This window comes from Talaromyces atroroseus (assembly GCF_001907595.1).
Source record: "Talaromyces atroroseus strain IBT 11181 chromosome Unknown scaffold_14, whole genome shotgun sequence".
NCBI lineage: Eukaryota > Fungi > Ascomycota > Eurotiomycetes > Eurotiales > Trichocomaceae > Talaromyces > Talaromyces atroroseus.
This window is the reverse complement of record NW_017971446.1, coordinates 62,372-77,673: the sequence shown is the minus strand read 5'-3', so window position 1 is coordinate 77,673 and position 15,302 is coordinate 62,372. Positions and strand designations below refer to the sequence as shown.

Sequence of the window (15,302 nt, the reverse complement as noted above, 5' to 3'; positions counted from 1 at the left end):
GGCTAAGGCTCTTAGTGGGCCCCATAGCTTATTCTCTCGAGCACTTGACCGCCTAGACCGAGCGTGCGTCACATCCGCCTCTCCTTCCTCTTATCTATCGCAAGGCATTCTCGCACGCACTGACGCTTCCTCCTCTCTTCTCCTTTCGCCCTCTTCCTCTCCGCCACACGCACAATACAATACACGCCTAAATCCCAATCCCAAACCCGCGCTTTATTCCCTGCCCCTTCGCCGACATGCATTGCTGAACCGTGCCGTTTCTCACCTTGTGAGGAGGCACCGTTCTTGCCCTCCCGTGATTGGGTCCGCAGCAGTACTGCGGAGAAAGCTCGCTCTTGTGAGGCTATCGACGACTACCGAACAACCCTCTGACTGTTGCCTGAATGACCAGCCCGTTACGATGTCTCCCTTTTCCACCATATAGATTCAGCGTCTGGGCCCGATTTTGTTTTCGTTTTCTTTCTCTTTTCTCTACTCCTTTCCGTTTCTACTCCTGCGGACCCTGCAGCGCTTTGCTATTCATCGAGTCGCACCACTCCAGGGAGCATGGCCACTTTTTGCCAGCCCTCAGCCATCCTCCCCCCCGCCTGATAACCGGCTGGACTCGTGATATACTCTTTCATCTCCAGTTCTTCGCGTCGTCGTGGACAAATCGGCGCCATTTCAATTGTACTTCACTCTCTCCCTAGTCATCGTCCTGAACACATCAATAAAAAATGCACCAGCATCCGCGATCACCGTTGCCGGCACGACAGCCCAGCATATCATCGCCGAGATCAGGGAGAGCACATGCTTTGAGATCTCAGGATGATGACCGGCAGCCTTCCGGTCAGGCTTCGGACACAACAAGGGGCTTAGGAATAGAGGCAGGAACCGACACCGCCGCTCCCGGGAAGGAAGCCATGGCGAAGCTCAACCAGATTGTATCAGTGCGTACTTCTCACTGGGACGTCATTTTATCAATTGCTAACCCCATGGTGCCCCTATAGAATTACCACACCAAAGCTGCGTTGATCATACTCCACGCGAGAGCTGAACTCCCCCCAACCTTCATCAAAGGATCCGACACACCGAGAGTAAATCGATGGGTAAGTGTACCGGATATCTCATCAAGAAGAAAATTGGCCGGAACACTAATTCCTTTTTCTACCCATCACATATCAGTTCAATGTGGACCTGGACGAAACCGATGAATATCGGGACAGTATACGAAAATGGAGAACGTGCGATGCTACTGATAATAGGCCGCCACCCATGATCATCGAAACGTTTCTCGATGCAAAGTCTTTGACAAATAGTCAGACCCTCGTTCTCATAGACGAAAATGGAAAACGCTGGGATGTCGTGGGCGCTTTGGCAGCGTCGCAGAATTCCACGGTGAGGGCCACACCAAAGGAAGTTGTTCTAGAAAGATGGAAGGTTGAGCTGGGCGAGTCTTCCGCGAGACCACCCCCTGACTTGGGCTCTATACTCCCGACTGTTTACAAGAAAAGTATTGTCTTGTTTCGATCGTTACATGCATATGCGAGATTATTACCGGCTTGGAAGGTCGTCAAACGTGCCGGAATCATGCGCACAAACCCGGCCTTGAAGATCAGATATCGGATCCGTGAAGCTCGTAATGCTGATTTCACTTCGACCGACGATAGCCTGACACTGTCTCTGCAATCTGGAGTCGATAAAGTCGTCGACACATATTCCTTTGGCACTACTGATTCACCAGCCGGGCCCTTCTCAGTTCAAGTGACCTACCGCCTTAATGTCGATTTCCGAGTCGATGATTCAGAATCACTTCTCAGTTCTCGCTTCATGGGCGCCGATGACAATTACTTCTTGCCGTCTTTACCCTCTGAAGAACCAAGCAAGCCGCTAGCTCAAGAATCCGGCTCCCTTCCCTCAGGGCGACGAGCTTTGGAAAACCCTGATCGTTCTCAGGCCTATGGTAGTCTCTCAACGTTCCATCAAATAGGGCCGACAACAGGTGCCAGTCCCATATCAACATTACGAGCTGCCCGAGATTTGGGGAGTACCTCTCCATCCTCCGTTTCCCCTCCGCGAAAGCTGCTCTCTGCTGCTAAGCTAGGACCAGTAGGTCGCCTGGTTGGTGAGAGCACTAGCGGCATGGTCAGACGCCCATCGATTTCAATCCAGCCTTTCAAAGCTCCGCCACTGTCAGCATCTCCTTCACTCGTGGACCCCCCTCTAGGTGCGTCCCCACGAGCAGGTTCTAGTCGTACAGGGATAGCATCAACTTTGAGCGACCCTCGAGCTATGCCACCACCAACAGTGCCGGCCTCAGCAGGGCGCAAAACAGGTCTTGAACAAGCAATACCATCATCCGCATCCGTCTCCCCGAAACCTACTCCGATTTCAAGGTATAGCAGTTCTTTTAGTCATCGACGTGGCAGGCTATCATCCGGCGGCAACACGCGTATTGAAGAAGACAACATTTCAAGTGGGAAAGCAAGCGCAACGTCTTCCGGTGCTCCCCCTGGCTCCGGAATACTGGCCGATCCCAGCGGCGCCAGTGGTGACTCCATGCACACAGATGATGAGAATATATCCGACTTCCTGAAGATGCTTGACTTGAAGAAGGACCTACTGAATCCTGTGAAAGCAGCTGCAGTTGATGCTGCAACTCGAAGAACATCTGCGGCATTGACTCGGTTCCAGAGAATGCGCGACACCAACGCTGCACTTTCTGACTCGATGTCGTCCTCATTCCTTCTCCACCGTTCCTCCAGTTCATCTAGTCGGCAGTTATCTAATGTTCCACCGATGGTTGCTGGCACATCAATATCCACAGCTTCATCTCCAGGAAAACCCTTTTCTCCTCATACTCCTCATGCACCAGCCATACGATCCCGATTAAGTTCCAATAATATTGTGAGCTATGATAGGGAGCGGGAGCCTTCTCCTCGGCAAGCAGATGTTGAGCAAAATTTCCAAACTGAAGTAAATCAAAACGAGGAAACATCGTATCGCCCGACTCAACCAGGTGCGAATGTGATTGACATTCCTAAATCTCCCCGTTCTTGTGCACCCGTCTATCGACGTTCGAGCTCTGCTTCTCAGAGTCGCCGTATTAGTGCCGGGGGTGGTGGTGGTGACGATGAGGAAATATTTCCCTTTGGAATGCGGAGTCTTTCCCTAGGCGCAGATGACAGGGCTCATCTCAGCCTAGGTGCTCGAATGCGACAACAAGAGTACGAGACTATGGATGCGAATGGTGAACAGCAAAATGCAGAGGCAGCCCAACCATCTGATGACGCCGGTAATTCTGCATCATTTCCTTTCCGTGAATTCAACCCGCAGCGTGGAGGATTTGGATCCAGTGCTGCTGCCACATCGACATCATCAAACCACCCCTACCAAGCTCGCTTCTCTCACAGTCGAGGCCGAGGGTCTTCAGGAGGACCGCAATCTCACAGTTCCACCTCCAGCAGTTTACCACGTGGCAGTGCCATACCGGCACATCTCACCGAGCGAGAACGAGAGCGCGAGGGCAGCGCAAGCGGAAGCGGAAGCAATAGTGTCACGTCGCTCATGGACAATCGGCGTGGAACTAGCCGCCGCTCCATCTCCGGACGCTCCCTAGCCCAACACACAGCAACGGCTTTTGAAGAGGATGAGCCACTATTATTCGCAATGAGCGACTTTGGTGCCTCACGACGGAGCCTTGAAGAAGGTAGGCGGACTAGTGTTGGAGATTCAGGGGCAGCCTCTGGAGGATCCAGAAGGGGTAGTGGACGACGAGGCGCCGGTATGCCGAGCTTTCATCCATGGCAATAAAAAGCCTTTAGTGAAGCTTTGCCAATTTACTGGCAATTTAACCCAGTCTTGACACGCATTTTTCGAATTCGAAATCAGCACAATGGACAAAGTTTAGCTTTTAACGACCTTCATGGTCTCGGGACAACAATTGCAGATTCAAGCTCCCTCGCAGAATACATAGAGTTCCCAGGCTCTTACAAATGCTCTCTTTCAAATCACTTCTCTTCAGAACAAATTTTTCACACATATAGACTTGAAAGGAGCAGCTGCAAAGCTATGCTCTCTCCATCGTGATGATTGTTTCACTCTACAAGAGACCAATCAGCATTTTGAGGGTCTCAAAACATTGTTCGTTTTAGCTTTCCCGCCACCTTACAGATCTGTGTTCATCTTCGATTTACCATCGATCTCCCCTCTTAGACGTCACGAGATATATATATTCATACTGATATTGATTCTCTTGAGACTGGATTGGGTATTGCTTACCCCGTTTTTTTCACTTTGATCAACGTTAGGTATCATATGTTTGCTTACAACACCCCATTAAATTTCGACTTATGCTGCTCGTTATACGTTCCCCGCACTTTCTTTCCATTTCTTATAACATTATCTCTTGCATCTTGGGATTTGGTGTTTTGGGACTGGTTTTCTTCTTTCTTATTTGAGTTTTGGTGGTTCCAGCTTTTGTTTTTCTTAGGATATTGCTGTTTTCTTCTTTTGGAAAAGAGAATGAATTGGATATGGATGGAATCGAATTCTAAGGGCGGTTGGGTTTAGCTTGATGATATCCTGAAGACCGTTTGAAAGGCGAAAAATTACAAATTTATTCCACATATACTTATCTAACTCCAAGGGTTCGTTTTTGTATGTCTTCTAATGATAATCTGCTTAATAGAGATATATCTACGATGGTACGTACAACAACTATTATTTCATTCGGTGAATGTATGCAAAAGAACCTATTAGACGAAGAAGGGTATCTTGGCTCTCTATAAATTTGTAAAACTTTTCCCCCCAGTTGGGTTTGTTAATGATGACAGTGGCAACGCAATGACACACTCCCCCTCCCCTCAAATATGTCTGAATATGTCTTCTCCCCAATTATACATGCTATTTTCACATATCACATCCGCCGGAATGTATTCCCCGATGCACTTCGTCGCGCCTTGTTTCTGTAGCTAGCATCTGAAGAATCTCTAGACTCATTGAATCGAGGCTGCTGATTTTGTGATTTCGATCTTGAAGTCGACGGTGCAAAAGTGATTTCTTGTTCACCAACCACACCACGTCGCATTGTCCTCTTCTTGTTGTCTTTGTTGATCTTACCGCTGTTGCTCATCTTTTGAGCAAGTGACCCGAAGGACCGATCCCGGCCTGATCGTCCTCCCTTTTCTTTTGTTACTGCCGATGAGGATGATACCTGCATCTTCGTGTAAGGTTTCCTACTGCGTCTGTAGGAGATCTCTTCTTCTGCTGGTTTGGATGGTCTTTTGTCTTGGTCGCTCTCGGACCCGTCATCCTCGTCGTCACTAGAACCTGGAAGTTCATCCACAGCTTCTTGTTCCACGGCCGTCAAACCACGCTCCTTCCTCTCGGGTTTCTCAACAGCAGTGCTAGGGTTGAGCATTTGGAATTCTCGCGAAGTTTCATCCACAGCGAATTCCTCGTCTTCAAAAAGTTTCTGGAAACGACTGTCACCCAGCAAGCCTTTGGTGGTGCTTTCTGCTGTCTCAGGAGCTGCTGCTTCGGCCATTGTTTCATCGCCTCCTTGCTCCAGGACACGCTTGGCATTACGTCTGTCTGCCTTCTCTGCTTTCTCGAGAAGCTTCTCAGCCAGCTTTCTGTTGACTTTAACGGCAACCTTCTTCTTTCCTCGGATGCGGCTTTCTCTTTCTTGGTCGATTTTATCTTTCACTCTCTTGGCACGCTCTTCCTCCCAGATATATGGATTTGTGATTAAGCGAGCCTCCTCATAAAGACGTTGAGCCACAAAATAACCGTGCATGTATGGCCGCAGCAGATTCGTCCTGCCAATGAGATGATCTAGGTTCAGCGTTCGCAATTGAGGTACTGTCAAGAACTTGTAATTGTCGTAGACAGATGACGTCTGGCCGCCCGTGAAAGCCTGCGGATCGTTAGGATCTTCCGCCATCTCCTCCACGAGATTGTCCAGAAAGGAGCACCATTTAGGTGCAGGACCAAGCTGGGGAACGAAGAATGCGTGCTGCTGCCTGCCTTCATTTGCTGTCAATATCATTCCGCTGTCCGGGCACCAGGCGACACTGTTGATATCCACTGCCGGCTCGACTGAGGTCCATGGTGTTCCGTTCCGCGGATCCCATATTTTTATTATCCTCTTATCAGACGAAAGAATCTTAGGTTCCATTGTCTGGTCGCGTGCGTTGGAGGATGATTGGAGGAATTTCAACGTGTGCACAGGATATCCATAGCCTTGATCTTTCTTTAGGAACGGAACGGGCGACCGTAGGTCGTACAAGTGAATAAGACCATTTGACGATCCTGTCCCCAGCGTAAGACCAGATCTATGGAACTCTAATGCAGTAATCTCATGTCGAGCTTCTCCAGGCTGCGACTGTGATGGTGGCAGCAAAATCCCGGCCCGACCTCGGGCCCTCGAGTCCCATAGCTCTACTGTACCTGTCGATGTTCCGAAAGCGAGCAGATTATGGCTTTCCTCGGCAATAGCACCTGTGTTAACGGCACCAGTATTGATACCGCCCTGCAATGCGCCACCGCCGGCAGATGTGTAATCGTCTCCACCTACGTCGACTTCGTAGCTGCGCATGTAGCGACCGGCTTCCAAATTCAATCGAAAAACTTCGCCAAGCCCATCTTGGTTGACCCCTACAGCAGGAACGAGGGCTTCGGTGGATTGTCTATCGTATAACAGATCTCGCCCATAGCGCGGCAGTCTCATGGTGTAGTGGCATCCTGACGGTGTATGAAACTCGAGGGACCTATCTGCCTGCAGATGTAGGGACTTTGAGTAATCACTGGAGAGCAAAAGAAAAGTGGTATTTAGAGACACTGTATGGCGAGCGTAGGATAATGATAGATGAGGCAAATAGTGTGTGTGGATTTGCGGTTTGTAGGTTCCTAGAGGAAAACTTTTCAGTGATGATCGGAGAGCTCAGGTGGGAGAGGAAACGCAACATACCTGTACTCATCACCCATTGTCCATCTTCACTGACACGGATACATTGACTCGCTTCTTCGAATTCAAAGTCCTGCAGTAGTTCCACTCGATTTGCGAATTCCGGGTCGTTTTTCAGACTGCGCTTCCTCCGCCGGGCAAGCCATTCTGGAAGAGGCCGCGCAGTTGAAGAGCCGGAAATGGTGTATACCGGCACAGAGGACTGTGTTGAAATTTTCATTTTCGCGCCCCAAGCCTCCTCCCACCGGATATTCTTTGGCGACAATAAATGATTCGAAGCCCTTTCCTTTCCTTTTCTTTCTTTTTCTTCTTGGTTGCTCGCAGGTGGCGCGGAGATAACGAGAGATGATTAGGAAAAAAAAAAAAAGGCAGGGCCCGATAAAAGAGATGCCAAGATTCCCCACGTGATTAAGCTCCCGATAAAGCTGATTGGGTGCGTTCCTGCCTTCCGATGACCTCGATTACTCGGGGATGCATTCAGGACGTCCAGACTGAACATATTCGTCTCAAGAAACGCTCTGTTGCCCCCATTCAATGGTGCCAACACGCCCGTGGATCGAGTCAAAGCAATTACTAAGACATTATCCCTCCCAGAAGAAAGGCTGTGTATCAGTATCAACATGGAGGCACGTCCCACCCAAGGCTCTGACATCTAACTAAACATTCCGCCTACGCATCGTCTGGTTTTCGTTGCGCTGCCGCTATTCCAATGCGTTGCGCTAGCTACCTCGCTAGAAATGCGATCGTATACCGCTCACCTGCTCTTCTTCTACACTTAGCGAGTAGCCTCGATTACTGGCGTGGAAGCCATTCTGGCAGTGATTATGGACTTTCCCAGCGACGCCATCACCAATATTAGCGCCATTGTGAGTAAGCCTTCTCATGACTATCATATCGCTACTGATTCCCTTTGCAGAATGGATTCTCTGTAATACATTGGAGAATATACACCGAAGAAGCCGCTATTGGCAATCTAGCTTCGGAAATAGCCCCAACCAACGGCTACAATATTCTTCGGCACCTAAGCAGGCTAAAAGATTTAGAGATTCAATTGCGAAATCTCGATTGCCTAGTTTCGTGTTATCCACGACGTCTTGGTCTGTGGATTTTCTCGCCGTCTCCAGGTTTCGAGAACTTGCTTCCACTCACTAGGGACTCGGCCGTCCAAGGCTCTAGGGAGTCAACAAAGTTAACTCTTGGTGCATCATCCTTGAAAGGTGAGTTTGATTATCCAAAGGTATTCTAAAGATGTCCCACTGATTTTTGGACAAAGTCTCTGCGTCCGGCAGCATCACCGCCGCAGATCTCATCAGATCTCTCTCTGCTGATGGATTAACGCCAGCTGGGGGCACGCCTGGTCAGTCTAGAGCACCAGGCCCAGGACCCAGATCGGGCGATACGTATGCTATCTATGCATCATTTATAACAGCCGTTGCCGGGGCCATTGGACTCCAACTCACCAGGCGTCATAATGCGATTCCTCTAGGCACTCGGACTTTCTTCACGGCCCTTGAACGGAGTTTCTACGATAACCCAACTATACTTAATGATGATGCATGTTCAATACCCGCCTTGACAACTCTTCGAATTGAGCTTGTACAAACGGGCAAAATCATCGCGGCTCTACATACTGTCTATCAAGACGGCATTTCACGTCTGGGAGGGCCTGATTTCACCAAGATTAGCCCGGCCAATGTACAACCTAATATTGATGTCTGGCTCGCTCCTAATGGGACTGTTGCTCGAGTGATCACTGTCGATACAACGCTCTCAACAGCATTTGCCCCCAAGCAGGCGAAAAATGATGTTTCCGCACGCCAAATCACAGAAGCCAAACAGAGAGTTTGGAAGGCAACGGTCTTAGAATGGATGAGTAATATTGGTCTTCCAGTAGATTCCTCTGAGAATGAGCATTGGATTGAAGTGGAAGTGTCGGAACCTTTTTACGCGCGACTTGCAGCTGATCACTTACGTAAAATGGATGACGGTCAATCGTCATCTCCTCTGAAACGAATCCTCTGGCCTTCTGGGTACTGCTTCAGGAGAAAGAAGGTTTCTTCGAGCAGTTATTCTGACAAGCTCTATAGTATCACTACTGACAGTGTAGATCCATTGCATTTCGCCGAAAACTGGCTGGAAACAGCTACGTTACGGCATGAAAAGCCTACAGATAGATCCTCAAAAGTTCCAGAAGTGATCAAAGTGTCTTCGATATCAAAATCAGAAGTTCCCGAGAAGATCGAGAGCCTTGCTCGGGTGGTGCACTATCCAGATCTCCAAGGCGCAGGCTCTGTCTATCCTACACCACCAGACGGGGCTCAAGTCTCGGGCATCAATCCCATCGGCTCCGATACTCTGGGCACCGATGGTCAGGAAATGGCATTGTCGCATATCTCTGATTCTGCAAAACAGCCGGAGCACGTCAATGAAGACTCTAGTGGCGAGGCCGCTCTTCAACCCAGAAATGAATTGGAAGTTGGAACTGGTCTTTACGACACTAACGATGATGATGGGCTATTTAGCGACATGAACGATAGAGACTTTGCAACTAAAGGGATTACAGATGCCGATTTTAATTTCTTCGATGACGATGAAATGGATGATTTTTTGGCCGACGACCCAAAAACCGAACATCCTCAAGATATACAACATCCATCATTAGCAGATGGCGCTGAAATTCAATTTCTCCAGGAAGACGTCAAAGCAGATCAAGTGGCCCCGAAGGATGATAGAATAGAGCAGTTGAGGGAACCACATTCTCCAAATAAAATGGAGATTGAGTCCGAATTGAAGGTCGACACCCAGCACCCAACCGCGGAGCCTCGCAATCCAACGTTCAAAGGACCCTCATCCATCATTTTAGAGGAAGTCATGAGCACTTCTCTCAGTCCAGTCGATATTAAGAAAATTCTGTTTTCAAAGGATACGAAACCAAGTGGTGACATTAATAAAATCTCCAGACCATCGAATTCAGATTTTGAAAAAAAGCAGAGTCGATATAATGCAATCTCATTCAGACAAGACATGTCGCTCTCAGATCAGAAGTATGCAAATGCCGGGCGTTTCTTCTTCATGGCAAACAAAGAATGTGATGAATCTACCAATTTAGCCCCTGGAATCCCCACCATTGGCTTTCCTCGAGGGCGCAAGCCCGGACCTCGAACCATTTCGGAAGAAGGGAGTGCAGATGCCCGTCAATCAGACTCGGTACAGACTGTGCAACGAAGCGCCTCGGTGTCTAGCGATGAAACGAGTCTTGATAGTAGTGATGACTATTCTGAAACCGAAACTTCACCAGTCAGAGCAACGACCTTGAAGCGAAAACGACCGCTTTCTGAAGCGGAAAAATCCACAACATCCTCGATGGAAAGACTTTCCATAACGTCTGAAGCGGAGAGTCACGTTTCCAAAGAAGATACTTCGATATTTCTGGGAAACTTTTTCTCTGTCTTTGCCGATTGGTCTTTGGTTGGGTACTTCTCGGCCAGACAGAGTTCAACTTCCTCCATTTCGAGTCGCAAAGAAGATCAGATGCAAGTCGCTCAGCTGGTGGTCGATCAATTTACCCAATCATCGTTATGTCACAACATTGATGGCTGGGAATCCGTTCTAGATCTTGAAAATGAAGCCGTAAATCTCCATACATGTCTTGAAGACGTTACGGCGATAGGTGAGACCGAGAAGTTGGATTTGAAAACATACGTGTCTCTACACGATATTCAACAAGCTGTCATTGAAACTCCATCAACGCGTCCCAATCTCCAGCGCAGAGATATCAAGGGCTCGATTACAAAACTACCACCTGCGCACTTACGTATTCACCGTGGACGTGACTTCTTAGAGGTGCTGCCGACGTCAATGCCCTTTTGGGAAACATTTGGATTGGCACCTGCGAGTGGACAGAAAGACATCTCCGCATATTGTATCTGTCCCCAATTTCTGGGTGATGAAGCGGATGCGTTTCTCACACGATTAGAATTTCTCTACTCTAGTTGCAACTTAGGTAAACATCCAAGAGGCGACAAGTCGAAAATATTTGAAAATGGTATAGGTTTGTGGAACATCGCGAATGGGGATGGAGCATACGTACGGACAATGCAATCATTGCGAAGTCTGTGTGAAGGTTTAGGTATGAATATGTACTAAGATGGAACGTCTGTTTCAGCTCTAACTGGCTCCTTTTAGGGAATGCATTGTCCAAAGCGCCTCCGATCAAAGAAAACTTTGTCGTCTACATTATCAATCCATTCACGCATGGGACGGCGTTTGCCGATATCTGCTCGACTTTTTTGCAGCTCTTTCACAAGTACATTGGCGATGTCGATAAAGCCTATGCCAAGAGCCAATTGAATGAACTTGTGTTGCAAATCGTGCCGCTGAGTTTTGTGTTCTCCTCGACGTCGTTGGTGGTTCCCACTCAGTCGCAATATCTCAACCTGGCTCTTGAAGTGTACAGCCGATGTCCACCAAAAGATGCTAATACTGGCATTGTAGGCTATGCACCGCCAGTGGTGCTAGCGAATGCTGTTCCCAAAGCAATTAATTTCAGAGTTACATCAGAGCGCTTTTCCCCTTTCCAAGAAGGCCGATGTCTTCATGTTGCTGTATCACGGAGTGTTGATCAGCGTTGGATTAGCGCTGCATGGTCTGACAATTCAGGATCATGTCAAATTACCATGTCATACTGCGTGCGTTCTCGGGGCTCGAATGTCAACCGCAAAGTGTCTGAAATACGTCAGGAAATTTGGGAGGCGACAAAAGATCTAATGGAGCGAACACAGACCAGATGGAGAGTTTTGTTGGTCAGGACAGAGCCTATCGATCAGGAAGAAATTGATGGTAAGTGCTTTTTACGCTTTGTTGGCAACATTATGCTGCTAAAGAAGAAAATACTACTTTACTAAAAGAAGATGGACGTTAACTTCATCAGTGTGGACTGGATTCGCTGAACGATATAATCAAGCAAAGACGTTGCCGGTTGAATTGACTCTTTTCAGCGCCAACATTGCGCCTGGTCTTTGTCTAGAACTCCCAGCAGGCCAACTGCATGCCAACGCGATGAATCCTATGGCATCGACTCCGGCGACTACTCCATGCGGCGGGGTCTCGTCACCAGACCAGATTGGGGTCGCAACGCCGGCTAGCGGTGGATTTGGTAGCCTAAGTTATAATAACACCGCAGTGACTCCCACGGATACACCGTCTGGGCTTATCGACCCAGATTCCGAAGCTGTCCTTATTGATGCATGCGAGGAATCATGGGCAATTATTTTATCACACCGACTAAGCAACTCGACCTACATGACGGAATACAAACCCGCGCTCGTCAGTGGATACTTACTCCGTAGAAAAGGAGCGAATGACAGCCAGGGAGTTGCAGCCATGTCGTTAAATTTGGTACACACATCACGACCAGCGGCCTTTCACGAGGTTGTGCTTAAGGAAGCACTAATCAATTATCGTGATCTGGCGACTTTGGCTCGTGCTAAGGGCACGTTACATGTACAGCATAACACTTTACCATGGCATATTGCCACGGCTGTGAAGGGACAGGAGTTATTGAGTTATATTCTATAGAATGTACGATTTGGACGCAGATCTTTGTCAGTTGCGGAATATCTGTGCATGTGGATTTGATTTGATATAATTCTCTGACTTGGTCAAATATTTCAGACGTTCCCTTGTAGTTTTATGTGTGTTATTGTCAAAGACATGACTGGTAGTTACCGGTTGGTTGCACAAGCGTTGTACATTTGAAACTTTAGCTGCGTTGCATAGATCTCAATTTCTTCCATAAGTAGAGACCCAGTCGTCCGCGGACTAACCGATCAAAAAAGGGGTATCAAAACATCCATAACCTTTAACAACACTCATCTCATCCACGTCTATCTCTTTGGTCTTGAAAGACCAACCCACAACCCTATTTTCAATTACGCGGCACGAGTTATTCTCTTCTTTGCGAGCATCCGACCAAAGACACCCCCCAAAAACGCCCAACTCTGACACAACCTCATCAGCCACAACGCCCCTCGACGAAGTCATCAGCACCCCATACACATTTCTCGGAGACTGAATCCTTTCCATGAGAATATAAGCCTTCCGCAGCGGCGAATTTGGCGGTAACTCACTTATAAAATTTCGAATCTCGGCAGAATCGTACGTATTGTGACCCCCGCCTTCGAGGGAGACTGGTTTGAGAATGTATTGATCCTTGGCCACAGACGATATATTTTCGCTGTCGAGTGCATCAATATTTACAAATGTATCCCGAATCACACTGGCTTTGCTAGGGGCGAGCCAGCGTTCCAGAACCCCCGGGGCAGTGAGGGCTTGTTGGACTTTTTTAATTGTGGTGATATGTCCCAGGATAGAAGGGCATTTGATTGCTCGCGACAATTCAAGTCTGATGCGAATCTCTTTTCCATAATGATTGTCATCATACTCGTGAGGCTCATAGCCGGCTCGGTGGTAGATTACTGAAACCTCGATGGGGGTTTTCTCAGATGGGTGTATACGGAGTAGCAGCTCTCCTGTTGGGGTGAGAGTTGTAGAGCGTAATATATCTTGCCATTCAAGTCTATATGTAGGAATTGGATTATTGTTGTCCTCCCAGTTCCATAATGCGTATTCAATGGGTCGCTCGTCGGCGATGTTGAAATTGTTCGGTTGCACGATCATCAGAACTGCAGTGCAGGAGGCAGCTGAGTTGTAGGGTCTGTTTCCGTAGGTTCTGTGCGCTGAAGCGAGTAGAGATGCAATACCTTGTATTGTATTGTTTTGGGGCAGGGATGATGGGGTGATCTTTGTGCTCGTATTCTCGGAGGAAAAATCATATACACCCCGTTGAACAAGGTGTCGGTGCATATTAGCGACTTTGTTTGCGTGGCACCCACCAGCGCAGGAATATGAGTTGAATTCCACCTGTTTCAGGGACATATTTCGCGTCCAGATCTGATCTTCGTCGTCGTCATCATCATCGCTCTCATGCTGACCAGTATGAAGCATATAATCCGACCTGAAAATGCCTGCATGCACCTTCTGCTCTACCAGGCATTGCGCAGTGTCATTACTGCTGCGCCGCCTCTGAACTTCTTCATAGACACACCACAGCGCATCAACCAAAGGCTCTGTCTTCCTCAACGGGGCCGTGACAGCATACAGCCACTCCGGATCTTGAGCAAGCTTGCAGTACAATTCATTGTATAAAAGCTGTAAGTCATCGGTAGCTTGCTGGAACAGCCTGCGAGGGAACAAACTCGGGAACACAGTAGTGCCAACGGGCTGGAGCAGGACGCTGTGCTGTGTCTCGTGGCCGATGACTTTGATTAAGGAGCCGTGGTTGGCTTGGTAGTCTTTGATGTGGGTGATGAGGGTGTGGAAGTGGGATGGAGAGAGGTTGTCGGGGGGGTAGGCATAGCTGTAGGTGTTCATCTTGTAGTTAACTAATTAAGTTATGTTGCTGATGCTAGCGAAAGCCTTAAAAATTCGGCTCCAAGGCACCATCAGGCATCGAAGCCTCGGACCCTCCGGCTTTCCACTCAACTAAGCTTATATTTAAATTACCTTTCTAGTTCAGATGCCTACCTTCGAGCAATTTATACCTGATGTCATACATTTTTATATACATAGACGGTACTAAGAAAGCTCTACGAAGGCCCAGCGATGCTCAGGAACGGCGAAGCGCGTATGCGCTTCCATGGCAGCATGGAATTTCTGCCTAGTAGCGAGGTTGCTAATTCCATATACCTGTCGACGAAGACTGAAGACTAGACAAGTCCTAGTAGGTGGGATACATGAAGTTGAAGTCATTTTTATTACCAACAACATCTATCGCGAACAACAACCCGTCAGTCGCCACATTGAAAAGAGTTAGGGATGTAAGCTTAAAGCAATAATGGACAATAAAGACATAAATGTATCAAAGACTAATTAAAAGTTTCTCCTTTTCAATTGCTTTATATAAAGCCTTAAGATGCTCAGCAGTTATTAGAACAGTAGTTGCGTTCTAGCCATGCTTAATAAAAATTAGATCTCAATATACTTACGATTTTTTGCCCCAATTATAGAGTATGCTAAATTCTATTATTGTCAAGTTCAATGGAGAAGTGGATGAGTGAATAAAATAATAGGATGATAAGCTAGAAGACATGCAATGCAAAAAGACATAGTATTATGCTAACTTTTCTTAAGACGCGGTTAATAAACAGGGATAGTTTTAAATAGGCATGAAATTATCACTCTTAAGTAAAGGCTTAATTACTATGGATCTATAAAGTTGTAGCGCATCTTCAAATATTGACCAATTCAACTATTCTAGTAAACATACTTAGTACGCTAGTTATCCTAGAATTAT

General features: G+C 47.7%; 4 protein-coding genes across 4 annotated transcripts; 2 read left to right on the top strand and 2 right to left on the bottom strand.

Moving 5' to 3' along the window:
• Positions 1 to 716: 716 nt before the first annotated feature.
• Positions 717 to 3,792, top strand: UA08_08387 (Autophagy-related protein 13; the record flags this gene model as incomplete). Its single annotated transcript, XM_020263493.1, has 3 exons — positions 717 to 929; positions 990 to 1,088; positions 1,165 to 3,792. 3 exons carry the CDS (start codon positions 717 to 719, stop codon positions 3,790 to 3,792), a joined length of 2,940 nt encoding a protein of 979 aa, XP_020116355.1.
• A 1,105-nt stretch (positions 3,793 to 4,897) lies between these two features.
• Positions 4,898 to 7,169, bottom strand: UA08_08386 (hypothetical protein; the record flags this gene model as incomplete). Its single annotated transcript, XM_020263492.1, has 2 exons — positions 4,898 to 6,822; positions 6,953 to 7,169. The coding sequence occupies 2 exons, from the start codon at positions 7,167 to 7,169 to the stop codon at positions 4,898 to 4,900; spliced, it is 2,142 nt and encodes a 713-aa protein (XP_020116346.1).
• A 604-nt stretch (positions 7,170 to 7,773) lies between these two features.
• On the top strand, positions 7,774 to 12,526 carry UA08_08385 (hypothetical protein; the record flags this gene model as incomplete). The annotated part of the gene is made up of 6 exons (XM_020263491.1): positions 7,774 to 7,815; positions 7,866 to 8,166; positions 8,223 to 10,952; positions 11,001 to 11,078; positions 11,135 to 11,788; positions 11,880 to 12,526. The coding sequence occupies 6 exons, from the start codon at positions 7,774 to 7,776 to the stop codon at positions 12,524 to 12,526; spliced, it is 4,452 nt and encodes a 1,483-aa protein (XP_020116347.1).
• A 243-nt stretch (positions 12,527 to 12,769) lies between these two features.
• On the bottom strand, positions 12,770 to 14,380 carry UA08_08384 (hypothetical protein; the record flags this gene model as incomplete). Its single annotated transcript, XM_020263487.1, has 1 exon — positions 12,770 to 14,380. The coding sequence occupies one exon, from the start codon at positions 14,378 to 14,380 to the stop codon at positions 12,770 to 12,772; it is 1,611 nt and encodes a 536-aa protein (XP_020116348.1).
• Between the last annotated feature and the right edge of the window lie 922 nt (positions 14,381 to 15,302).